General features: G+C 47.5%; 1 protein-coding gene across 1 annotated transcript in view; it reads right to left on the bottom strand.

Annotated features, from left to right (window-relative positions):
* Window positions 1-27,617, bottom strand: part of FAR2 (fatty acyl-CoA reductase 2) — a 633,073-nt gene that overhangs the window by 183,055 nt on the left and 422,401 nt on the right. The window contains 2 exon segments of the mRNA XM_029599995.1: window positions 8,940-8,984; window positions 13,349-13,526. Of these exon segments, the coding sequence (XP_029455855.1) occupies window positions 8,940-8,984; window positions 13,349-13,526 (223 nt within the window).

Here is a 27,617-nt window from a genome sequence, read left to right as displayed (position 1 = left end):
AGGCCTTTTCGGCTGGCCAGCACTCGCGTTTTCGTTTCCGTTTACGCGAAAGCGGCAAGAAAAGCGGCGGGGCCTGCACGAGTGCGGCGGCGGCGGCAGCGATCGAAAGGGCAGCAACCAACCCGCGGGGCTGGCCGACACTCGCGGGGAGTCAGGCCTGCGCGGATTCAATAAAATTAAAAAAAAAAAAAAAAAAAGGGAGAGCGGAGAGCTCGCGTTGCTGCCCGAGCGCCCGGCGGCCACGCGGTAGCCCAGCTGAGAGGCAGAGGGACCAAACCAACGGACGTTGCTCAAGAGCCTGCAGTGCAAGGTCTGGATCGAAACGGCATCGGTGCACCCGAGGACCTCCGGGCAGTGGAGACCCCCCCCCCCACACCCCCTGCCGAGACAACGCAGCGGGTACAGCAGCTGGGGGACCTCCGCAGCTGAACAGTGAGTAATTGTTTACCTTTTGCCGCGGTCCGCAAACAGGGGGGATTGGACTTTTGGAGCCGGGGGCGTCTTTTAAAGCGGAGGCGATTTTAAAGGCCGAGAGAGAGACGTGCAAGGCTGAGGGAGACCTTTTAAGCCGCGTGAGACTTTTAAGAGGAGAGAGGCTTTAAAGCCGGGAGAGACTCGCAAAGAGAGGGATTAAAGCGTGGGGCGCCCCTTTTTTCAAGCGGACCGGAACCTTAAGATTGGGAGGAAACGCGGCAGAGAGGCAAGACCTTGGCGATCAGGACTTTGGGCCAGGCGGGACTTTGGCAAGTGAGACGGTTGCAAGTGAGACTGTTGCAGGTGAAACTGTTGCAGGCGAGGCCGTTGCAAGTGAGGTTTTCGCAGGCGAGGGTTCCGAATTGCGGCGAAGCAGGGATGGCAGGAAGAGGAAGAAACGTGGGCCCTTCCACCAGCCAAAGGGGTCGGATTCGACAGCGGAAGGCGCCCGAACCACGGACGGGGACCAAGACGAGACCAGATCCTACGGGCGAGGCAGGAGGGCGTCGGGGAAAACGCCTTAGGACAGCCACGCCCAAGGCCCGAGAGTGGGAACAGACTCAAGCGGAGAAAGGAAACAAGAGGCAGACCGGAGCAGCTGCAAAGGGACCGGCACCGACAGCCGAAGGCAGCACGGAGCCTGGAGAGGCTGCAGGCGTGAGCGGGGCGCAGCCAGAGGCCAGCCGATACAGCGCACCACCATGGGGCTGGCCCTCATGGCCTTCGATGGGGCCGGTTGGAGCAGAGGCGGCAGCATCGGCACAGCGGACACAGGAGGGCGGCCCTTGCAGCTACAACGCATGGCAAGCACAGATGTTCCCGCCATGGTGGCAGGTCCCACCGCCATGGTACAATGCACCGGCAACCAGCGCGGGCGCGCAGACATCCGTTGGCGGAGCGAGAGGAGAGACGGCGAAAGACCCAGCGGCGGGGTGTAACGCAGGCGTTACCACAGTGCAAGAGGCAACTCGGGGCGAGGCCGCTGACGCCCACGAACAGACCGGGACGGCACTCAGCGACGCAGAGGCGGCACGAGAGGCGTGTGACGAGGCGACCGGACCCAAGGAAGGAAGGACGGCATCGGCCGGCAACACAAAAGGCAAGAGGGCCAAAAGAAAGAGACACGAAAGTGGCTCATCGGGGCGATCCTCAGGGGAGGAGTCGGAGGAGAGCGAGGTGTCAGGGGGCTCGGCGGCCTCCCCCGCTCGTGACTTGGGGGCCTACAAGGCGACCTTAACAGCTATGCCGAACATGGATGAGCTGTGGGAGAGCGTGCCAAAGGCATTACGGGGAAAAATCCGTAAGCGTGAATACATCGATATATTCACGATATTGGAGGGCCGGAAGGGGGCGGCAGAGAAAAGGAAAGGAAGGAAGAAGGAGGAGCAGAAAGGGGATGAGGTGAAGGTAGCTAGAAATATCACTAACTGGACACGGGCATTCCTGAGGATGGTTAGTGTAATCGGGAGGGAGGACCCTTCGCAATACGCCCCCATGCTGAGTTATGCGGACTCAATTTTGGAAGCATACAAGGAGTATCAAGGGTGGTGTTGGCTGAATTACGATGAGAAGTTCAGGGATAGGATGGAGGACAATAAGAACTTGTCATGGGCGGCGCAGGATGTGGGATTGTGGCTACGTCAGATGACTAGCAAGGTTATGGAGTCGGGGGCGGTACGCAAACCGTCGAGGCCATCCGGCGGACAGGCCGGCGCGGGTAGTTCTCATTGGGGGGACAGCGGTAACAGTAAGGTGTGCTGGCGCTTTAACAAGGCGGGGTGCACCTTCCAGGATTGTCGGTTCAAACACATTTGCGCCGTATGTGCAGCACCACACTCGGCAGCAAGATGCCCAAAGAAGGGGCAGGGGTTTTCAGCCGGGAGTAATGGTAAAGGGAAGCGGTAGAATAGAGGGTAAGGCGCCGTCCCCGGTGCGGCTATCCGCCATGGGGGAATGGCTGGAGAAATACCCAAAGCGAAGGGAGGCTCAGCAGTTGTGGGAAGGTTTTGCATATGGTTTCAGGATTCCATTTCAGGGTAGGATCACGGGCACGGGTTACACGAATTCAGCTTCAGCAGTTAGACAAGCAGACATAGTACAAAGTAAGGTAGAGAAGGAAATAGAGTTAGGGGAGGATGGCGGGTCCCTTTGCGGACCCGCCATTTACTAACATGATGTTGTCACCCTTGGCGGTAGTACCAAAAAAGGAACAGGGCGAGTTCAGGCTTATCCAGAACCTGTCGTACCCGCCCGGGCGTTCCGTAAACGATGGTTTGCCAGAGGAGGCGTGCACAGTGCAATACGCCTCCTTCGACCAGGCCGTAGCGTTGGTACGGCGCTGCGGCGCAGGCGCATTGATGGCAAAAGCAGACATTAAGTCGGCATTCAGACTGCTCCCGGTACACCCCGATAACTTTCCCATCCTAGGTTTTCATTTCCAGGGGTCATATTACTTCGATAAGTGCATGCCGATGGGGTGCTCAGTTTCTTGTGCATACTTTGAAATGTTTAGTACGTTTTTGCATTGGGTGTTGCAGCAGAAGGCAGGGAATGTCAATGTGGCGCACTACCTTGACGATTTCTTATTTGTGGGGCCGGCTCATGCAGACACTTGTGCTAAAACCTTGTCTGCATTCCAAGATATGGCCCACGAATTCGGGGTCCCGTTAGCCGGGGAAAAAACGGAGGGACCGGTGACCACATTATCATTCTTGGGGATCGAGCTGGACACACAGGCCATGACGTCGCGGCTTCCGCTAGACAAGTTGCACAAGTTACGGACCATGCTCCGGGGGGCGGGGGCATCCAGTAAACTTACGTTGGGGGGCCATTCAATCCATAATCGGGAGTTTAAATTTCGCCTGCCGAGTGATCCCGATGGGGAGGGCATTCCTGAGGCGTTTGGCCGACGTAACAAAGGGAGTTAAAAACCCGCGGCACCACATCAGGATCACACGACCAATAAAGAAGGATATGGCGGTGTGGCTAGAATTCCTGGATAACTTTAACGGGGTATCAATATGGCAGGACGAGGCAGTGTCGAATCACGATCTAGACATATACACTGATGCATCGGGAGGATGGGGTTTTGGGGCTTACTGCCAGGGTGCATGGTGCGCCGCACCATGGCCGCCAGAATGGATACAGAGCGGATTGGTAAGGAACATAACATTCCTGGAGCTCTTCCCGATTCTCGTGGCTATCACGGTCTGGGCTCAGAAATTGGGTAACAAAAAGATAATATTCTGGTCGGACAATTTGGCAGTCGTGACAGTTATTAACAGGCAAGCGGCACGCTGCTCCAAGGTGGCAGAACTACTGAGGGAGGTGGTACTACAAGGTCTGCGAATGAACACGACAATCCGGGCCAAGCACGTGCCTGGGGTTCACAATCAGGTGGCCGATGCGCTATCCCGAGCTAAGTGGGATCTCTTTCATCGACAGGTGCCAGAGGCAGACGCCGAAGGAGCCCCCATACCGAGCCGGTTATGGCTGATTGGAATGTAACCGAATGGGGACTGCTGAAGGCATCCGTTGCTCCAGCGACATGGAAGGCCTACTGTAAAGGGTTCGCCAGAGTACAGGCATTCTTGAAGGGGCAGGGTTGGAAAGGGGGCAGGATAGAGGGCCGGCACCTGCAGCGATTCGTGGCTTGGGCGAAGGACGAGGGTTTATCCAGGGGGGCGACGGTCAACCAGCTGGCGGGTTTCGCCTTCTTCACGAAGGCACAAGGCTGGGGGGACCCCCTCGATGACTTCATGGTCAAAAAGATGCTGGCAGGATGGGCCAGGACAGTTGTATGGGAGGGAGATAGGCGGCGGCCAATAACGCACGAGATATTAGTGCGCTTATGGCACGCGGCCGCGCAGGTATGTGCCGACGGGTTCGAGGTGATATTGTTCAGGGCCGCCTTTTGTACGGCATTCTTCGCGGCCTTAAGGGTTAGCGAATTGGTGGCTGCGTCCAAACAGGACACAGGACACGACGGCATATTATTGCACAATGTGGTAGTCGAGGGACAGGTAATCAGGCTAAGGGTACATAAATCAAAAACCGATCAGAGGGCAAAGGGGGTAGAGGTAAGGCTGTCCCAGGTGACGTCACAGGTAACATGCCCTGTGAAGAACGTGTTAAATTTTCTGCGGATCAGACCGGAGGGGGGTTGCCATTTATTAATTCACGGGGACGGGGTACCACTCACTAAATTTCAATTTGCGGCAGTACTACGTAAGGGATTGGCCTCCATCGGGCTAAACCCGGGTGAATACGGTACCCACTCGTTCCGAATCGGGGCGGCGACGAGCGCAGCCCAGGCGGGTTTACCCATGGAGGTCATACAAAAAATCGGGAGGTGGCGGTCGGCGGCGGCCAACAGATACGTTAGGCCGGGGGCTGTACACTGGGGTCACTAATCATACAATTCCTCTTGCCCGCAGGTCGCGGCCTACGGAGGAAGATAGTGTGGGTTATGGGACACTCCTTCGTGCATTGGGCGGCCAAGAGGGCCCGGGAACGAACGTACGGAGCACACCTGGGGATGGCACCAAGGGGAATCCTCCTGACATGGATGGGAATCCGTGGGATGAGATGGGAACAACTGATCCCGGAGGTGCGGAGCGGCCTGCGTACCCGCCAGAAGCCAGACGCCATAGTCATACACCTAGGGGGTAATGACTTGGGGGGGACGACGGCTAAACAGCTCATAGACAGCATAAAAAGGGATCTGCAGGAGATGCGGGAGCTGACACAGGATACAATCATAATATGGTCCGAAATCATACCCAGGCTTAAATGGCAGGGTGACAGATTATGGGCCAGAGGGAGGAAAAAGGTGAACAAGCAGATTGAGGTATGGGCTAAAACAATGGCGATAGTTACCATACGGCACGAGTGGGCCGACGAGCCATGCTTGGGCCTGTATAGGAAGGACCTGATTCACTTATCGGACGTGGGGTACGATATATTTAACAACGCAATACAGGAGGCAATCGAGAGGGCACTGACCTAGTTGGGGCCGCAGTGGGGGTGTCTGGGGGGTCCGGGACAAGTGTATCACTGTCCCGGCCTGGTGGCGGGGGTACCCGAGTCAGGGGCCAGGAGGGGCCTGGGGGACACGGTGGATAAACCGGGTCCGAGAGGAAAAGGAAGTGCGCAGAGGTGGGCGTGGGCTGCCCGGGGGTGGCCCCCTGGCTTGGACATGGCGGGGGGCCGGGAAGATCGTGTGGCGGACTGGCTAAAATGGCGGACGCCGGTACGAAGCCCGGTCAGATATATATGTGATAGACGCACTAATACTCGGGTACCGAAATGTTTGGTTTATATTAATTATTAATAAAAGCTGCGGCCTGTTTTCACCAACAAAGGTGTACGTGTGGTATATGTGTGGTTAATTTGATGGATATCGGATAGGGGAGGGGGAAGGGGGGACACCGGGAGTGCAAGCTGCCAATGTTATGACGGACCGACAAGCGCCTGCGGGGAGGGACCCCTTAACATGGCGCTTGCCGGCCGGTCGATCCACCTCTTCCCCCCCCCACCCCTGTTCCCTGCCCCGGGATCGGCTTACCAGGCACATCCCGGGGCCCAGCGTCCAGGCGGCGGCGGGAGAGGTTGCCGCGGCGGCGGGAGCGCGTGGTGAGGTCCGGGGCAGGCATCAGGGCGTGATGACGTCGCCGCGCAGGCGCGCGGTGACGTCATCACGACAGCGCACAGCGAAGCGCAAATCTCGGCCCGAGGTCTCGCGAGACCTCGGGCCTTAAATACCAGGCGAGCGCTGGGCCAGGCCTTTTCGGCTGGCCAGCACTCGCGTTTCCACCCACCCACCCAACAGGGGCAGCAACAAAAGAGGGATGCAAGGCATAGGAGGTGGCACGATAGTACCAGATAGTCAGGGAACAATGTTAGCAAGGAATGTTATAGTTTACAATTTGTCGCAGCAAGCGGGGTGGCGGGGGTACCCGAGTCAGGGGCCAGGAGGGGCCTGGGGGACACGGTGGATAAACCGGGTCCGAGAGGAAAAGGAAGTGCGCAGAGGTGGGCGTGGGCTGCCCGGGGGTGGCCCCCTGGCTTGGACATGGCGGGGGGCCGGGAAGATCGTGTGGCGGACTGGCTAAAATGGCGGACGCCGGTACGAAGCCCGGTCAGATATATATGTGATAGACGCACTAATACTCGGGTACCGAAATGTTTGGTTTATATTAATTATTAATAAAAGCTGCGGCCTGTTTTCACCAACAAAGGTGTACGTGTGGTATATGTGTGGTTAATTTGATGGATATCGGATAGGGGAGGGGGAAGGGGGGACACCGGGAGTGCAAGCTGCCAATGTTATTACTTTTTTCTCAAATTTTTGATTTGTGTAAACCCTTATGTTATCATCCAGAAAGAAAAAGTCTAAGACAATAATTTGAGAAAATCAGTATTTTAAATGTAGGAATTTTAACAAGTATTATTTTCCATTAATTTATGGTAATATATTAACACATTTGACTATACAGAGATGACTAGAAAGAGAATATTTAATTTTAATGGGAATGCTATTTGATGTATGCTTATAGTTGCCATTTTTACTTGATGATTTCTGGGTTCTGGATTTTGTTTGTGCGTCAAGGATACTAAGGTTGCCAAATTCAAGTTATATTGTTGATTACTAAGAGAAAACATAGAAACAGGAGAGACTGGACAGGGAGTAAATTTCATAGCCGCTTGTGTGCATAACCCAGTTATGCACAGACTTTTATGCAAACTGAGCAGAGAGGTTCAGGGGGCACAGTTGTCACACGCGTGCATATTATTTCATTTTTAAAAGTATGCATGCATGTGTACATGCATAGAGTTATGCCCTCTGGAGAGGAGGTACACATTTCCACTCAGGAATGTGTGCACTTACTTTGCCAATTATCCAAGTATTTTCAAAGGGAACTTACATGCATAAGTTCACTTTGAAAATACTCAGTACATTTTTTATGCACAATGTACCATGCCACACAGATTTTACCTTTAGGCAGGTTGATAGAAAAGTACCTTGCACTATTCACAGTATACATACATACTGTGATTTAGCTCTGAGAAAACAAGTCTCTAAAATGCTGGAAAACCCATTTTCTGTCATAGACACAGAATGGGAGAAAAGCCTTAAAGGTGAATTTTAAAAGCCCTAACTGGTTGATTTTCAAAGGCTTGCGCATAGCAAAACCGGGAGATATGCGATTAAAAAAAGTTTTGTGGAAAAGGGGCGGGGTGTGGGCATGGTCTGGGTGGGCATGGGTGGCCCGGGACCACACCATGAAGTCAGTTACGTGCACAAGCGCAAGCAGGGATCCTGTCCTGTGTAACTTTACTACTCCTATGGACGGTGGGTAAGTCGAGTAACAATAAAAATGAAGCTAATTATTGGGGTTATAAAACTCTGGGCTAATGAGGTAAAAGAGAGTCAAGTTAGGTAGGGGGTTTAGGAAGTCCTCTCCTTTACTGGGGCGAATGGGGAGGGAACTGGGAAGAAGCCCTAATGCGTCACGCATGTACCTACTAAAATTCCCCTCACTTACGCGTTCAAGACGGCATTCGCGCGCACATGCACGCATCAATATAAAATCGTGCGTGCATGTACGCACGGGTAGCTGATTTTATAACATGTGCGCATACATGTGCGTGTTATAAAATATTCGTGCCCGTGTGCATGCGCTGGCAAAAACACGCACATGTGCGTGAGTCTTAAAGTTTATTTCTAAGTGTGCAAAACCGGGCAGAAACGCCTAAAGGTAAAAGGTAAAGGTAAAACCCGGGACTTTTGCCTAAAGGTAAAAGTTTGGACAGGGTGCACCAAGTGGATTTTATAAGCCGCCTGCGTACACACGTATCTCCCTCTAGGCGCACAAGTTGAAAGTTTTTAAAAAGAGGCGGAGCCGTGGGCGTATTGGGGAAGACCAAGAGATGTGCACATAAATATGTGCACATATGCACATAAATATGCGCACTTGTGCACATAAATATGTGCACAGGTGCGCATCAAGATCCCCTGCCCCGTAACTTTACTACTGCTATGGATGGCATGTAAGTAATAAAATAAAAAAAATATAAGCTAGTCAGCAGGATTTTAAGGATCGGGGCTAACAGGGGGAAAGGGAGACTATAAAACTAGGGGAGTTAGGAAGTCCTATTCTTTAACTAGGCAAACTGGGAAGGAATTGAGAAAACTATCGTCAACACACGTCCCTTATAAAATTCCCCTCTCTGATGCGGGATTTGCGTGCATATGCCCGTGTCCGTTTAAAATTGTGTACATATGTACATGCGTCCAGCCTATTTTATAATATGCATGTTATAAAATGGATGTGTTTCTGGATGTGAGCTGGCAAACACGCGCTCATGTGCACCCGCATGCCCGTTGAAAAGTTACTGTTCCTGTATATACTGGGGACTGGACAAATGGCATGCTTATCAAAGAGCAAATAGTATATACATACAGCAATAAACAGTCCACTTGGTCCATTGAAATTGTCAATCCAGCCCTGTAAGAGAAAAAGAAATAATGTTTGTTTTTAAGCTTTGAGGTATGTAGTTGACTGGAGGGCAAGTGATTTTTCTATTTCAATAAGTTAAAGTGAGTACAGAAGTTAAAATTATGCATCTCTACTGCCGATACCATTATCAAGTAGACCTCCTGGGGAGCACAGGGATGAGGGTTCATATTCTACTTCTTAGGATTACCCCCCTCCCCCTTTTAAGAACAGTAAATGTAACATGACCATGGCAGATTTTAGGTAGAAGTTTTCTTTTTACAACAAAATTCCAACATATCATTTAGTAGGGATGTGCATTCGTTTCATCCGTTTCATCCATTTCCTATACAAGCATGTAATATGAAACGTATGAAACATATGAAACAAATGCACATCTAATGGACATGTAATGGGAAACGAATGAAACGAATGCACATCCCTATCATTTAGTATATCTAGAACTGTTTGTTTATCCCCGCTGAACAATTATTATAAACAGGCTTCTGGAAAGATTAAAACAAAAGAGCTTAATTGTGGTAGAAAGCAAACACTTATGAGATAAATGAGTTCAGAGATATTTTTAGTTACACATATAAAGGTAGATGTTAAAAGAAACGCGCAGGCATCCATATGCGCGTAGTTCCCGGCACGTGCACATGGACGCGCTGATTTTATTGCATGCGCGCCAATGCACTCTTGTTATAAAATCCTCTACCTGCACAAGGGCCGACTCGCACGCGCAAAGGGGGGGGGGGTCATTTTAAAAAATGCACACGATGACAAATTGCGGCTTTCCCCAGTTCGCTCCCAGTCTTCCTACACCCTCTACCTACCCTTCCTGCCTTTTCCCCTCTCTTCCCAGACCTCTAAATTCCCTCTACTAAGTTTTTTTTTTCCTATACCTACCTGCTCTCCGGAGCAGTAGTAGGTAGTGTGCACAGGCTGGCTGCCGGCATGCGCTTCACCGAGACAATGCCTAATGGAATTGTCCCAGCCAGCCCCTGTCTCACCCATACCCTGCCCTGGCTCACCCCTTTTTAAAAAATACTATGTTGTGCATGTCCCGGGAGATACGCATGTGGCCACGAGTATTTGAAAATGTATACGGGCCAGCCATGCGTGTATCTCCCCATTTCGGTGCACACTGGCTTTAAAAATTTGCCTGATAGTGTATCTAAAGTCTGCTAAAAAAAAAAAAAAAAAAAGAAGTTCCCAATATAACTCAGGATAATAGTAGATAAGCTGGGCTTGTTTTTGTTTTACCTTTTTTTTTAGGAAAAGATGTGTACTACAACTACATTAGCAAATTTGTACATCATTGGATCCTATAGCATGCACTCGCCCAGCCTCTACAGTACTAGTCAAAATGATTTCCATGTACATGATGCAGGTTTTCTTGAATTAGATTTTAGAAGGGACATTTTCAATAGTCTGCCTAAATGGAAATGGCTAGATTTTAAAAGCCCTGTGCGCCGGCGCGCCTATTTTGAATAGGCCGCCGGCACGCGCAAAGCCCCGGGATGCGCGTAAGTCCCAGGGCTTCATAAAAGGGGCGGGAGGGGGCGTGTCCGGGGCGTGTTGGCAGTCAGGGGGCGTGTCCGGGGGTCAGGGGGCGGTCTGGGGCGGGTCCGGGGGCGTGGTGATGGTTCAGGGGCGGGCCGGGAGGGCAGTCCTGAGTCCCCCGGCACTGCAGCCTGTGCCGGGGGATGCCGAGGCGGCGCGCGCAAGTTACGCCTGCTTCAAGCAGGCGTAACTTGCACAACAAAAGGTAGGGGCGATTTCGGAGCGGCCTCGGAGGGAAGAGGCAGGCTGCGCGGCTCGGTGCGCACAGGCTGGCGATTTTGCACAGCCTTGCGCGCGCCGACCCCTCATTTTATAAGATACGCGCGGCTATGTGCGTATCTTATAAAATCTGGCATACTTTTTTAAGATCTACCTCAAAGTGCGCACACACACACACAGTTTCATACTTTGTAGTTAATTTTCGAAGAGGAATTAACCGGATAGTTGTGCGTTAGTGTAAGTCCCTTCCCGATTCCACCCCCTGGAATGTCTCATCCGGGTAAACATAAGCGCAAAAATGACATACGCGCGCAAGCCTAATTGTATATTGTGTTTACAACTTTAGAAAGAGCATTTCTATGTGTGAGGCATGTTTTATCCACAGGAATGCCTTTGAAAACTGCCTTTCTTATGAAGAGCTCATGGACACCTGGACTGCATCAAGCTTTCCATTTAATATTGCCTAGATATCTGAAACAGTTGCAGGGGTATGCTGGAAGGAGCTGTGGGACTTCCTTGTTAAATTATTTTATGAAAACAAAAAATGTCAAGTTGAGGGGAGCTTTTCAAAGCCTCTTACTATGAGACTGGTTTGCCATCACAGTAAAGTGTTTTATTTTAGCATTAACACTCTAACTCTGGGCCCATTATGACAAACTATATGTGATGAGTTCTCTCCCCAAAGAGCTTGCAGTCTAACAGGCCAATCCAGTACCGAGCGGTAGGAAGAGCTGCGTTAGTGCCTACGGCACCCGCGGTTACCGCCCGCACAGTGCAGCTCACCTACCGCTCGATCCTGAACCCTAATTATATGTAAATGTAAGCCGCGTCCGAAAAGCCTTAGGCCCGCGCAACCCAGGATACTGGATAGAGCGCCTATACAGTATCCTGGGTGCGCGGGCCTGAGGCTTCACGGCACGCTGGTATCTGTCATTTCAAATGTCATTTGAAATGACAGATACCAGGAAGCGAAAAAACCAAAAGCAAAAAGTAAGTCGCTTCACTCTTCCCTCTTCCCGGAGCAAGGCTGCTTTTCGCGCCCTGCTCCGGGTGGAGGGAAGAGTGAAGCGGGGAAGCGACTTACTTCTTGCTTTTGGTTTTTTTCCTTCGCCGCTGTCAGTGTGCCCCCTCCTCTCGGAGCATGGCGCGAAAAGCAGCCTTGCTCCGGGAGGAGGGGGAGCACACTGACAGCGTCGAAGCAACGGCGAAGACAGCGGCGAAGACAGCGGCGAAGCAACACGAAGACAGCGGCGAAGCAACGGCAAAAAAAACCCAAAAGCAATTTTGTTTTTTTTTTTTTTTCAAAGCGACAATTTTTTTTTTTTTCCAAAAGCGACTTACTTTTGGGATCTGTCAAGATCCCAAAAGTAAGTCTGTCAAGATCCCAAAAGTAAGTCGCTTTTGGAAAAAAAAAAAAATTGTCGCTTTGAAAAAAAAAAAAACAAAATTGCTTTTGGTTTTTTTTTGCCGTTGCTTCGCCGCTGTCTTCGTGTTGCTTCGCCGCTGTCTTCGCCGTTGCTTCGCCGCTGTCAGTGTCTCCCCCTCCTCCCGGAGCAAGGCTGCTTTTCGCGCCCTGCTCCGAGAGGAGGGGGCACACTGACAGCGGCGAAGCAAAAAAAAACCAAAAGTCGCTTTGCCGTTGTAGTCTCCGTGGCAGCCCCAGTCCGGACATCGGAGGGGGGCTGCAATGTTTTTTACGCTTTTTTTTTTTTTTGGCTTCGGGAGCAGGGGAGAGGACTGGGGCTGCCACGGAAACCGGCACCCATGATCGCGGCCGGGGCAGGCGAGCGGGGACTGGGGGAAAGCTTTCCACCTACCCTTACCCATGCCTCTACCGCCTGGGTCAGGGTAGGCGGTAAGTTTGCAGGTTAAACGCGCGACAAAACAGCAGGGAAACTAGCAATAGTCGGGGCGCGGGTTACGGGATTGCAGGTGAATAGCTAATTCGCTCGTTTGCATGCAATATCGTGCTAATTCGCTCGTTTGGTTGCAATATGCATGCCGCGGGCGGAAGGGGTTGCCCAGGGAATTTAGGACGCGGTAGGAGTAGGTTAAAGGGGATTCGGGATCGCAGGAAGGGCTAACGCGGCCGAAAACGAAGTTAAAAACGGCTTAGGAGCAGGGTAAACGCGGCCGCACTTTACAGGATAGGCCTGTAAATGGGTAGCTGAGCATCAGCTGAAAAAGTGACTTATCCAAGATCACCACAAGGGCCAGAGGGAGCAGCAGAATTTGGTTTCCAGTCTATTACTCTAATCACTAGGTGAGGGGGGCACCATCAGAAATATTTCTTCATGGGAAGGGTGCTGGATGCATGGAGGTGGTAGAGACACAAACATTAACGGAAATCAAAAAAAGCCTGGGATAAACACAGACAATTCCTTGTTGCAAAAATGTGCGGAGAAAGCCAGGGATCAATGGGGTTTTTACGGCATTGCACAAGCAGTAAAACTGGAAGAAAAGATCGGCCTTACAATCCTTAGCTGCCTTATTTCTATATTATCCCACCTCCTATCCTAAGGGGGTTCAGCAGAGAATTGCCAGAAGGCAGTAAGTAGAAAACAGAATAATAAAAATGCAGTGCTGCTTACTGGGAAAGGCTCCTTCCAGCTGGCTCCAACAATGGATGGTCTGATAATGGCAACCTTGAAATTTCTGCTCTCCTGATCCACCACAGACTCTGCCAGTGCTTTGGTATATGTGTAAATGTTGGGCCAGTCTCCAATCAATTTGGGAGTGATTTCTCGAATGACAGAGTCATCCATCCACCTAAAACAAAAGAACACAAGAATAAATAGCAGGATCTCATGATGCCTCTGAATAAAAAAAAAAAAAATGCAGAGGACAGAAAAGGAAGTAAATCTGAAGAGGTAGGAGTTTTTTGGTGTCCTATTGCTCAAAAAAGAAATCATTGGAAGAAATCTACACACATTAAAATAAAAAAGATATCAGATAATAGAATTCAGCCTCTCCTTAAGCACTTCTTTGTCTGATTTTTCTGTCTGTGTCTGTCTTCACTGGATTGTAAACTCTCTGGAGCAGGAGTTGTCTATATATATTTATATAGCAGTACATAATTAGTTAACACTAATTATTTATTATTAAAAATCTCTATCCTGCTCTATCTGCTATTCTAGATGAGTAACAGACATTTATGCATAATTAAAATATTTATATACCACAATAAACATCAAAAGTCACACAGAAGTCCACACTCGGCTTGCCTCTCTCATGAAAACTCCTATCACATATAATCCCATCCGCATCAGAACTATTACCTAAGGGGTAAATTTAAACAGCTACGCGCGGGTGACCATGTGCGTGCACTACCCGGCGCGCACACATGGATGCCCGATTTTATAACACGCGCGCGCAGGTGTGCGCGTGTTATAAAATCGGGGGTCGGCACCCGCAAGGGGGTGCACAATTGTGCACCCTGCATGCGCCGACGCCCGTGGCCTTCACCCGTTCCCTCCCAGGTCTCTCCGATTTCGGAACGGCCTGGGAGGGACCTTTCTAACTCCCCTCGACCTTTATTTTACCTCTTGCACCTGCCGGCAGCCTGCCATTATGTCTTGGCCTTCCAGAAGGAGAAGGCCTAATATGCACATAATACAGAATGATAACCAATTCGAAGTGGAGGACATCCTGGATTCCAGAAGGTGTAGGGGACAACTCCAATATTTAATTTCCTGGAAGAACTTTGGACTTGAAGAGAACACTTGGGAACCTGCTCATAATATACAGGCAACTCGTTTGCTTAAAAAGTTCCATCAACGCTTTCCTCTCAAGCCCAGACCAAGAGAAAAGAGAGGAGGGTCTTGCAGGGGGGGTACTGTTACCTGCAGGAACTCTCCCAATGGCGTCGGCGTTTCCCCCTAATGCTGGCTTCTTTCGTGGCGCGGCTCCACGCGAATCGGGGCTTGGCCACGCCCCTTATGACGTCAGACACCGGCGGAAGTGTGGGGCAGCGTGGGAAACTTGCCCTATATATACAGAGCCTCTTCTCTTTCACCTTGCTTCGGCCACAAGTGTGTTGGGGAGTTTCTTTGCTGTGTTTCCTGCTGCTTGCTGCCTGCTTGACCCGGACTGCTTTTTGGATTACTCTGCTTGCTGCCTGCCTTTGGATAAGTTGCCTTGGTTCCTGTTGCTCGCTGCCTGCCCTGACCTGGACTGTTACTGGATTACTCTGCTTGCTGACTGCCTCTGGATAAGTTGCCTTGGTTCCTCTTGTTTGCTGCCTGCCCTGACCCGGACTGTTACTGGATTACGTTACCTGCTACTCTTTCTGGTTACTGTCATCGCTACTGGCTCTACCTGGACCACCAGGGGTCTCCTACACAATGCCACTCTCCGAGCTTCCGGTTCCAAGGGTCTCAACTACTCAAGGTAAGCAGTCACCGGCCTTGGTTCCTCGTACCAGTGTAACACTGTCCTTCCTTGGTGTTCCCAGCAGCCTCTCAGACAAACAGTCCCAAAACAGAAAACATAATGTCCTTCTCAACCTCCCAGGAAGGAATGGTAAAAATCCCCCCAATAAAAATAGGAACCAAATTCTTCTCAAAATCTCAGAAACAATTCTCTACCGGAGGTAAGAATTGCTGCCCTCCATGTCCAATTCTCTTCCTCCTGCTCTCTTCCAGGCTAGTCTGCTTGAAAACAGAAACAGGCTGTTTCCACAACCAACACAAAAATCTTCCACTGCTCCACCACCAAGACAAGCCCTGCCTGACCTATTGGGTACAAGGCCAGGAATCTATCTTTGTCTCTCCCTTTCTAGTATCAAGCTGTGAGGCCAGAATGTTAGATCCACTCCAACAATCTCCTTCTACTCCACAATCCAAATCAAAAATGCCACACCAACTCCCTTCTCTACCTGCATTTATTCAGGTAGGGTGACCAATCCCAACATCTTTGTATGAGGTGCTGGAAAAGAATGGTCTACCTTTCCCTAAATCCTACCTGGAAACCTGAAAGGTAAATTTTCAAAGGCTTACTCAAGTTAAAAATTTCATATACATTTAGATGTGGTCTGATCGCATGCAATATGTATTTTAAAAAGAGATCACATAAGCATGAAAATGCATGTGTGCTTGCAAAACTACATACGCAAAAAAAGAGGCATGTTAGGGGTTTATCAGGGTAGAGTTAGCACATACAAGCATAATGAAGTATTTTAAAAGTGACGCATGAGTGAAATCATCCAACCTATGTGCGCTCATTTACTACTACCCATTTATGCGTTCATAAGCAAACTTTCATTTTGATTTTGGACTTGGTGTTTGACGGGTTGGCTTCTCTGGGTGAGTGGACATAGAACAAGGCTAGGGGGTGGGAGGGAGTGTACCAGGGACAGACTGGGACCAAACTGTGACACACTTGGGTCATACACAGGGATCACTGGGACAGACTGGGTCAAAGAAGGGGTTGTGAGAGTTAATGTACCTAGGATAGACAAGGTTACAAAGGGAGGGTGGAAGCAAGTGTGTCTGGAATAGACTGGGCCACGCTGGGTGGTAAATGGGATATGCTGGATGATACTGGGGGCTACTGGAACAGATTGTGGAGAATTGGGAAATAAAGGGCTATACAGAGTGATGGGAGTGCATGTTACTAGGACATACTGGGACCAACTGGCGAGTGGGAGTCAGAGGTGGTGCTTAACTTTTCCGTATGACTCTAGCAGATGTGACAGGAGTATCCATAAGGTCATTAAAGAGGGACAGAGAAGAGGAGTACCCCTTAGAGAGAGTATACAGGATTAGGACACAATTTGAGGCAAATTTTAAAAGCTACGTGTGGGCGTCCATATGCGTACGCTACTCGACGCTCACTTATGGATGACCGATTTTATAACGTGCGCACATTTTATAAAATCGGGAGTCAGCGGGCACAAGGGGGTGCACAATTGTGTGCCCTGTGCGCGCACTGACGCCCGCGGCCTTCACCCGTTCCCTCCCAGGCCGCTCTGATTTCAGAGCGACCTGGGAGGGAACTTCCTAACCTAACCCCCCAACCTTTATCCTACCTCTTGCGTCTGCCTCTGGGCAGGCGCAAGTTGTGTGGATTGGCAGCTTGCCGGCAGGCGATTCTCCAACAAAGTGGCAAATGGCCACTGTGCTGGAGGCCTCTGGCCCCACCCCTTTTTCAAAGCCCTGGGACTTAGACGCGTCCCGGGGCTTTACGCGCGTCACCTTTGTAAAATAGGCCCGGCAAGCATAAACCCACCTAGAAGCATAAATCCTATGGATTTACGTGCTTGGGCTTTGAAAATCTGGCCCTTTATGGATATGTCAGAGGGGCAAGTCATGCACAGGTTCAGGTTTGATAAGGAAATTATATTGTACCTATGCCAGCAGTTAGAGCAGAACTGGAAACCTACCAAACTGAAGGGGCAACGCCTTGCCAGTACACGTCACAGCAACTACCACACTGGCATTTTTTGCCACGGCACCTCCCAAACACCTATAGGTGTCACAGCTGGAATAAGCAGGTCTATCACCATCATATGTATCAAGCAGTTCCTAGCAGTTTTGCTCCGGAAAACAAACTACTGTATATCCTTCCCTCAGAGTTGACATCAACAAGAACAACAAATCATGACTGATTTCTATCAAACAGCACACTTCCCCTCTGTCTTGGGGGCTACTGCACTCACATCCCTATAAGTGCACCAGGGGAGATGAGGCTACCTATTGAAACTGCAAGGGCTTCCACTCTTCCAATATGCAGGCAGTCTACGATGCCAAGGACAATATCCTGGACACTGTGCAGGTTTAAGGGATCCACTCATGATGCCTACATCCTCTCACAGTCAGGAATTACTTATCGCTTTAAGGAAGGCCAGATCGCTAGCGGCTGGCTTTTAGGTAGGAATACACTTAGTACTATCACTATCTTACACTAACTAACCTTTTTTTTTACTATCGCTTTCATATCTAGGTGGACTGACAGCTTTGGCCTAAAGATGACTGCTCTAACCCTGCTCTGTGAAATACTCCATTGCCCAACCCAAAGGCATGTCTACTTGCTCTTCTCCCCTACAGGTGATAAAGGGGAGCCACTCAAAATTGGCTCCTGATCCTGATGGCTAACTCACAGAGCACAACAGAGGCTCTCTACAACAGGGCCCACCAATAGATCAGGGCAGTAATCAAGAGAAACTTTGGCCTACTCAAAACATGCTTCCACTGTTTGGATGGATCTGAGGGATGCCTTCTCTACAACCCACCTAAAGTCTGTGAGATCTTTCTAGTTTTCTGTATGCTACATAACTTGATCTAAACCAGACACATGCCTTCTCCAGAGCTATTGGAAGATAATCGATATGAAGAGGAGGAGGAAGAGGAGCTAAGTCAGGAGGAATTTCAGGAAATATTTAGCCAGAGTCAATGGCAAGCTATACAGGAAAGGAACACTCTGATATAAAGGCATTTTAGATGGTGAACATGATTTATATGGTATGCTCAAAATGATAAATAATATATTATATAAATTTAATGCTTTCTTGGCCGCTCTCTTTTTCAGGGTGGGGGAAGCTCAGGTGCTTTTGATAATCCCATTTTGGCAGTCCTCCACAGTGGTGTTCTGTTGCAGCTAATGCTGCCTTCAGAGGGCATAAGACCTGGGGGCTGAGGTGGAAGTGGTACCTGTCTAAAAAATCACTGTCCTGTGTTGTAGGTCTGAAGGTGACAGGAAAATGGAACTAATTGTTTCTGTGTGTATACAGATACTGAGGCAACATCCTGGCTTTTCAAGGCAGCATTTGAAAATGTGTAACATCTCATTTCTATTGCAGTTTACTCCATCAATATCTTCCAAATATGTGACTTCAGAGATTTATTGGTATATTTCAATGTATGTACTGTGCTGATGTTTGTAGTTACATCCTATGTATGTTTTTAATTCTATAAAGTGCCTTGATCTTTTTGGAGCAAGGGTAAACAAATAATTGTAAATACATAAATAAATACAGGCATTTCTTTCCAAACTATTTATTTATTTATTTATTTATTTTAAGTTTTTCTATACCGGCATTCGCGATGGGTATCGCATCATGTCGGTTTACAATTAACAAGTGAAGAGGTAACAAGAGGTCATAAATAACAATAAATAACAAAAATTAAAAAAGGTAGTAGTAATAGTAACAATATACAAGTGAAAGTTAAGGGTTGCAGTTACAATAAAACAGGGTAGTAATAACTTGGAACAGAGAAAAGAAGCTGGGGTTTTTAACTAGATACATATGATACATATATGCATATCAATGCATTTGAGGTAATAACGAATTGCCCTAATGCTGTGGAGTTAATTTCTATGTTAAGGTAAAGTCAGAGTGATTAGTCAAAGACTGATTAAGGTTCAGTTTAGGTCAGGAAATGCTTTCATAAAAAGCCATGTTTTGAGTCTTTTCCTGAAAGTGGGGAGGCAGGGTTCCTGTCGCAAATCTGGTGGGATGGAGTTCCACAGTGATGGTCCTGCGGTGGAGAAAGCCCTGTCTCTGGCTGTTATGTGTCGCATAGTTTTGGAATGTGGTATTTGTAAGGATTCTTTGTAGGACTCTCTGATTGGTCTATTTGAAGTAAATATTTTGAGAGGAATTTGAAGGTTGAGCTGAGAGTGTTGATGTATGGTTTTGTAAATAATGGTAATGGACTTATAAATAATTCTGTAGTGAATTGGCAGCCAATGTAAGTCTTTGAGAATTGGTGATATGTGATCTCTTCTCCGGGAGTTTGTTAATATTCTTGCAGCCGTGTTTTGAACCATCTGAAGGGGTTTAGTGTGAGAAGAGGGAAGACCTAATAGTAAGGAGTTGCAGTAATCTAGTTTCGCGAATATTATTGATTGAAGAATTGATCTATAGTCTTGAAAGTGAAACAGTGGTCTTATTCTTTTTAAGACTTGGAGTTTATAGAAACAGTCCTTAGTGGTTTGATTTATGAATGATTTAAGGTTTAGCTTATTATCAAAGATAGCTCCTAGGTTTCTTACTTGTGGGGTTTGTAAATTCGGTGGAGGATTTGCGTCTGTATTACTGTTTTCGGTGGAAATTAGGAGGAGTTCGCTTTTTGAAGAGTTTAGTATTAGATTTAGGTTGGAGAGGAGTCCATCAAAGACACTTCTTATATATAAACTTCTTATATATAAACTATCTTATATATCTTATATATATAAACTATCTTATATATCTTATATATATAAACTATCTTATATATCTTATATCTTATATATATAAACTATCTTATATATCTTATATATATAAACTATCTTATATATAAACTATCTTATATATAAACTTCTTATATATAAACTATCTTATATTGCAGCTTCTCTCATACCATAGGTATATATATAGTGTTTTTAGAGAGTTTGATTAAGGAGCTTGAAAAGTCTCAGTGCTTACATGTGCATTATGGCCATTGCAGAAAGACTAAATTAATTCTTTGCTTCGATGTTTACTAATGAGGGTGTTGGGGAAATATCAGTTCCTGAGATGGTTTTCAAGGGTGCCTCCCGCTCCTCGGGCTGCCCTAACGTCATCAGTTGGAGACCTGACTAGGGCTTCTCCACTCCGCAGGTTGGCCGATGTCATCACACCAGTACCTCTTTCATGGTGAAGCTCTGCCCCTCGGGGTTGCCTCTCCGGAATACCTCCTGCACGTCCTGTGTTGTGCTCCCCACTCTGCGGGCCTGCCTTGTGCCGTCTCCTCCAGAAGTCTCTGCCCAGGTACTGATTTCCAGCCTGTTCCACGAACTGTAGGAATCCCTTCATGCTGTGTCTCTTTCCCCGCTCTTCGGGACCGTTCCACAGTCTCTCCCAGAGTTCTTTGCTGAGCCAGACCTCGCTTCCTGACTGTGTAAACCTGTGGGGCCCCTCCCCACAGATAGTAACAATGATCATCTTGGGCCAAGGGCCCACATACCCACAAATCATTACACATAGTAATGATGGCAGATAAAGACCAAATGGTCCTTCTGGTCTGCCCAGGAAATTGATCATAGCAGTAATTGCCACTCCATGCAGGTTACCCCCATGCACCCCTTTATTTATTTCTAACATCTAGCATCTAGGGATCCACAATTTTTATCCCATATCCTTTGGAATTCATTTACTGTATTCATCCTCAGCACCTCTTCCAGGAGGGCATTCCAGTTATCCTCCATTTTCTCTGTGAAGAAATATTTCCAGATGTTAGTTCTGAGTTGTCCCTCCTGAAGTTTGATTTCATGACACTTAGTTCTATAAAGGTCAATATTTAAAAGCCATTTAGATGGATAGTGGTGGGTATCCACTATTGTAAGAGGTTTCTGGACTGAAGTACAGAAAGGTATTGAATCAATCACTAGTCACAACTTGGAGTTGTCTGCTCAATTATATTTCCTAAGCAGATGAGAGTCCCAGGTGCTTATCAAAAGACCAAAGCAATTGACTTTACATCTACCTCATGCGGCAAGAATCACCATAGCATTTCTCTGGGAACAGAAACTACTACTGGACCACAGACTGAAGGGGTGAAATTGTGAAAACTGCCTTGATGGAATGGATTACACATGCTCTCAATGACAGATTGGAGGGGTATGAGCAGGTTTTGGGGATTTACTGAGCTTGGCAAAAAACAAAACTGTGACTAATATATCAAAGTTGAAATAATTTAATTTATGTACAATTTGTAGGATGTTTTATATCCTTTATGAATAATTTGTAATTCTGATGTGTTTGAAAACGAATTTAAAAAAATTCGAATAAGTAGATTTTAAAAGTGTTGCTCACGCAAAAACGGCCCCATATGTGGGCCACGTGCAAGCAATACGAATTTTAAGAAGCCGGGAAGTATGCGAATACATAGATGTATGCACACCAAGAATAAGGAGGCAGAAAAAGGGCAGGCAATGTAAAGTCTGATCATGGCACGCGTTGCCATGTTACCTGCGTAACTTTACTGCTGGTCCTGATGAGGAGCACGTCTGGAGATTTTGAGCCAGAGGAGTCCTGAACACTGGGAGGAGGGAAGAGCCTCTGTTAGAGAGACAATATGATACTCTATTTATCTTCCACTCTCCCTCTTACAGGGGTAGATTTTAAAAGGTGCACGTCTGTTCACATGCACGAGCTTCCCGGCGCGCACACATGGACGCGCCAATTTTATAACATGCGTGCCCCAGCATGTTATAAAAGCCATAGGCCGCATGGAGATGCTCGCCGGATTTTATAATCCGCGTGCGCATGTGCAGACAGTGCGTGCAGGAGGGCCTAATTTTATAACAGTACGGGCAGCAACGAGATCGGGCCTCTCCCCATTCCCCCCAGTCTGCTCCAATTAAGGAGCGGACTGGGAAGGAACTTCCCTAACCCCCCTACCCATACTCTCTCCCACTTCCCCTCTCCTTCCCACTCGCTAAACCCTTTCGCCTACTTTTAATTTTTTTAATTTTTTTGCTTACCATTGGAGCAGAAGCAACTTGTGTGCGCCAGCCGACTGCTGGCATGCGCTTCCCCAGAACAGCAGCAAATGGCTGCTGTACCGGCCACCTCCAGCCCTGCCCCTCCTTGCCCCCCTCCTCGCCCCTTTCTCTGGTCTCAGCCCTTCTGTGTGTAATGGGGGTTATGGTCATGGCCGGGCTCCTTTGAAAATGCGCTCAGCAAGCGCAAGGCCCAGCCACGTACATAACCCCCGGGATTTACATGCGTTGGGCATTTAAAATCTACCTGTTAGAGCAGCGATTCTTGGCAGGTGTGTTGTATCTCCCGGTGTCCCACTGCCCCGTTGTACTTTCCTTCTCTTTTTTCAGCCCCTGCGGGCCAATTGGAAGCCTCCTTGCTTCCTACCCCCACTGCCCAATGGGAATCCTCCTTCATTCTGCCTGCCCCTGCGCAGGCCAATGGGAAGCCTCCTCCCTTCTACCTGCCAGTGGGAGTGGGAGGAAGCCTTTGATTGGCCGGTGAGGCAGGCATGGCATAGCCTGGGGGTGGGAGGAATGGCAGTGTCGAACCTAGACGAAGCAAGGCCGCCACGGGAGCTCATCCCCGTGGCGGTGAAGAGGAAAACCCGACCCCAACCAAGCAAGGCCGCCATGGGAGCCCATCCCCGTGGTGGTGAAGAGGAAACCCGACCCCGACCGGGGCCAGTACTGGAGCCCATCCCCGTGGCAGCAAAAAAAGAAGGCCTGCCAGAGTAAAGCTGCGGTGGAACTGGAGCCCATCCCTGCAGTGAAGGAAGAAGACGTTTTTGGTGAGAGTTTGTGGGTGTGGGTGTGAATGGGTGCCTGGGTAGGAGCTTATGTTTGAGGGTGTGAATGGGTGCCTGGTGAGAGCTTGTGTTGGTGGGTGTGAATGGGTGCCTGGGTGAGAGTTTGTGTCCGAGGGTGTGAATGGGTGCCTAAGTGAGAACTTGTGTCTGTAGGTGTGAATGGATTCATGGGTGAGAGCTTGTGTCTGTGGGTGTCAATGGATGCATGGGTGAGAGTCTGTGTCTGTGGGTGTCAATGGATGCATGGGTGAGAGTCTGTGTCTGTGGGTGTCAATGGATGCATGGGTGAGAGCTTGTGTCTGTGGGTGTGAATAGGTGCCTGGGTGAGAGCTTGGGTTTGTGGGTGTGAATGGGTGCCTAAATGACAGCTTGTGTCTGTGGGTGTGAATGGATGCATGGGTGAGAGCTGGTGTGAATGGGTACCTGGGTGAGAGCTTGTGTTTGTGGGTGTGAATGGGTGCCTAAATGACAGCTTGTGTCTGTGGGTATGAATGGAAGCCTGGGTGAGAGCTTGTGGGTGTGAATAGGTGCCTGGGTGAGAGCTGGTGTGAATGGGTGCAAGAGCATTTGTGTGTTATTGAGAGCTTGTATATAAGAGAGCATGTGTGTGATTGAGAGAGAGACTGGTCAGGGAGGTGATGTGTTTCTGTGTGAGAGAGACTGGTCAGGAGATGACTAGTGTGCGTTTGTAAGAGAGAGACTGGTCAGGAAGATGACTGGTATGGGAGAGACCGAGACTGGTCGTGGGGTCTAATTGGGGGTGTGTGTGTGAGAGAGTGACTGGTTGTGGGCGCTAAGGAAGAGGACTGTGAGGACAGAGCTTCAGCAGCCCTTACTGCTTCTGGTGAGTGCTATTGGCCTGGAAGGGAAAGGAGTAGGAGAGTTGCTGGAGAGGGTAAATAAAGGTGGCTTTTAAAATTTATTTTTCTTGATTGCCTGCCATTTTAATTATTGGGTATTATGCGATGACTGCTGTTTTGAAATATTTTATTGATATTTAGACATATTTTAATAATTTTTATGAGTTTTTAATCGTTAGATATTATTCTGTTCAGCAGCTGTTTTGAAACATTTTTAGTATAGCTTTACAATTATTTCTGTGTGTGTGGTCTATAGCAGCTTGGCTTATTCTGTTTTCCCAATAGGAAATGTATTAGTGTTTAGGGCCTGGTTTAATAGTTGCATTTCTTAGATAGGGTTGTTACTGTTTGAGTGTGTTCCAAAATACAGGTGTAACTGTGCAAATTAGTTTGTGTGCATTATTGCAAATCCTGAGAGTCTGTTAGGTGCTATATTTCTCTTTCCATTTCTCCAGGTTCACACTGCATGCAGAGTGGCTTTTTTGGTTTTCCATTCCAGTTTCTGTCTCCATATTTATAATTTGTGGTTTTTCTGTACTTGGTGAAGGTCAGTTCTGGGTGTGTGACCGAGGTGAGGTATTTTGCTAGCATGTAAGCATTTGTATCAATCTTATTTGTTGTGTTTTCTCAATAGGATATGCATTAGTGGTAAATTACTGTCTTTTCATAAGGAAGGCTATTGTGCCTGATAGTAAAGGGAGTTTATTTTGCTTTTACTGAGATGTCATCAGAACCAGAATATCTTTTTTGTATGGTGAGTTGTACAGGGTAATGCCCTAGATCTGCTGTGGATGCAGAGTGCATGTTTACATTTAGCCCCATGATGGTCACATGTTCAGTGTGTCACACATGTGAGAACCATCTGTCAGGTGTGACCCGGCCAAAAAAAGGTTGAGAACCACTGCGTTAGAGTATCATATTGTCTCTCTGTAACAGAGGCTCTCTCACTCTCTCTCTCACTTGTGTGAGCATGTTTTTAAAATATGCACATAAAGGCTGCACAGATATGTGTGGCCGGGATATTTTAAATGATACGTGTGTACTTGCACGCATGATATAAAATTAAGCGTATCTTTGCTCTCGTGCCAATATGCACATTTATGGGCACATGTGCGCTCCTTTTAAAATGTACCTGTAAGATGGGGGACCACATTTCATCCATTTGCATTCTCTACACTGGCTCCCTATACGATGTAGAATTAGTTTCAAGATACTTATTTTGATACATAGATCTTTATGTGAAGAAGCTCCAATTTGTTTAAGTTCACTGTAGACCTCCTCGAGCTTTAATATCCTCTGGTAATATCTTGCTGAACCTTCCATTTGCGTATCTAGCATGTTTATCAGAAACGAGCCAAATCTTTTGCAGTTGTGGGTCCAAATCTTTCAAACTCTCTTCCTGAATAAATGAAAGCTGAGACTTGTACTAAAATTTTTAGGGAGAAACTAAAAGCTCTTCTTTTTTCCTAATTAGAATTTTTTTTAACTGTATTTCAGGTAATAGAAACTCGGCTTGCCCAGAGGTGGATTGCAGGAAAATATCAGCCTGAAGGAATTTTTTGAAACTGGCCCACAGGATATCTAACTCCCTCATGCACTTTCTCTGCAGCACGTGCGTCAACAGCTCCCTAAAGCATGCCAAGTCGACTCTGTGACCTGGCAGAATTAGCCCTCAATAAAATTTCACATTTTTTCCTAAATAACTAAGAAATGGAGCATACTCTAGACCAGCAGTGAGTAAACAAAGCTGCAAACCCTGTTCCATCCATTCAAATCGGTTAACATACATACACGCACACATATCCTGGTCTGGCCAACCAAGCAGCTCTGAACTAATAAAAGTAATGAGATAACTACACTGCAGTGTCAGACACTCACACATGCTCAGTCACACAAACAGATTTATAGATTGCAGAAACTTTATATACACTGACACACACTCTCTTTCTTAGACACTTTCTCACAGACGCACAGATAAACCCACATACTGAGAGAGTGTGTTTGTGTCAAAGAGAGACACCCACACACGCACTCCCTCTGACACAAAGCAAATGTATGACACAGATATACACTCTAATACGCTGCTGTTGTGCTGCTGTTTATGTGGTCATATAGTATGTACCTCCCACCTCAGCACTACAGCATGATCGTTTAAAGTTCTTGCAGCCTCCTTCTTTTCCAATGCCAATCTGAGACTTGCTGGTTCCGGCTCTCACAGATCAGACCAGTCACCTCAGACAGAAGCCTCCCCAACACTGCACAGGTACTTCCTCCCAGCTCACTCTCTCCCTTCCTGTCCCTGTACCTTGCCTCCATTGCTCTGCTACCCTCCTACCACTCCAGTGCATTCCTATTGACTGCATGCTACACAGTCTGCTGCTTTTATGCCCAGGCTTGACTCTGCCTACCATCTCCAGGGGCTAGGGGACCAGAAGTGATCCATATATTTCCCTGGGCTTATAAAAAGAAAAACAAGCCCTGACCGAGATGAGGGAGAGCCACTAACCCAGCTCCAGATGGGAATCCAGATTTCTTTTGTGGAGCCAGTGCAGCCAGGGCTGGTGCAAGGGTAATTTATAACAACAGATTTTACATGAAAAAAACATTCAGTCATCTAAGGTAAAAATATTACGTACAACATGTATATTATTTACATGGACTACTATGGCACCAACCAGAAAACTCTGCAAAAAAGCCACCTGCAGCTATATGGTATTACAACTTATTGTAAAGGGTGTTGGGTGTGGGCTCAGCCTTCAGAAAGCTTTGAGTAAACTGAATTGCAGTACAGTAAACCTCCCATATGAAAACAGCACTAACAGCCAGCACTCAAACAGTAATAACTTCCTATGAAAAGGTAACAGTGAAAATATTACATCAGACCCTAAAACACCAATATACCTGCTATTAGGAAAACAGAACAAGCCAAGCTGTTATAGATCCCTGCACAGAAACAACACACCATAGCTCCCTCTAAGCTGAGCGCATGAGTGATTGCTCATACATTTTAGAGTACTGCTCACAGGTTTTACATGATCGCACATATACATTTTTCTTTGTGCTATATATAGAAATGGAACACTAATGTTGGCGCTCAAAAATTGTTGGTTTAAAAAACTGTTGCTCACACAAAAAAAAATTTATACACACCTAGACACTCCTTGGAGGAAGCATTTCTACATGCTAGCAGAATACCTCTCCTCAGTCACTCATGTAGAATACAGACAGATCCTCACCAAATACAAAATGAAGAGATGATAAAGTATAAATAGAAACATGCAGACAAAAACTGAACTTGAAACCATAACAAGTCAGACTCTGTATGGAATGAAAACAAATATCATTCTTCACTAAACATCAAACAATAACATCAAGAAAAATAAAGCATCAATCGCAATAGAAAAACCAAACTCATAAAAAGAATAAATATTTCAAAACAGCTGATGAAAAGAACATCCAATGATTACGAACATATATTTTTTTAAATTTCCCAAACATCAATAAAATATTTCAAACTAGCAGACATAGCAAACAACATCCAATAATTAAAATTAAAATTGAAGATAAAATAAATCCCTTCCTCTCCATACCTGGGAACTTTAGATTCCAGTCACCCTGAGATTCTCATGGATTAGTAAGGGGTGGGAGATATGCGCAAACTTTCTTCTCTAACACAATGTTCATTCTCATACAAACTTCCTTATATTCTGTCTCACACACATGCCCACTAGATCACACACTCTCTCTTG

Source organism: Rhinatrema bivittatum, chromosome 4, assembly GCF_901001135.1.
Source record: "Rhinatrema bivittatum chromosome 4, aRhiBiv1.1, whole genome shotgun sequence".
NCBI lineage: Eukaryota > Metazoa > Chordata > Amphibia > Gymnophiona > Rhinatrematidae > Rhinatrema > Rhinatrema bivittatum.
Note: the sequence above shows the minus strand (reverse complement) of the source record. Positions and strands in the feature narration are given on the sequence as shown.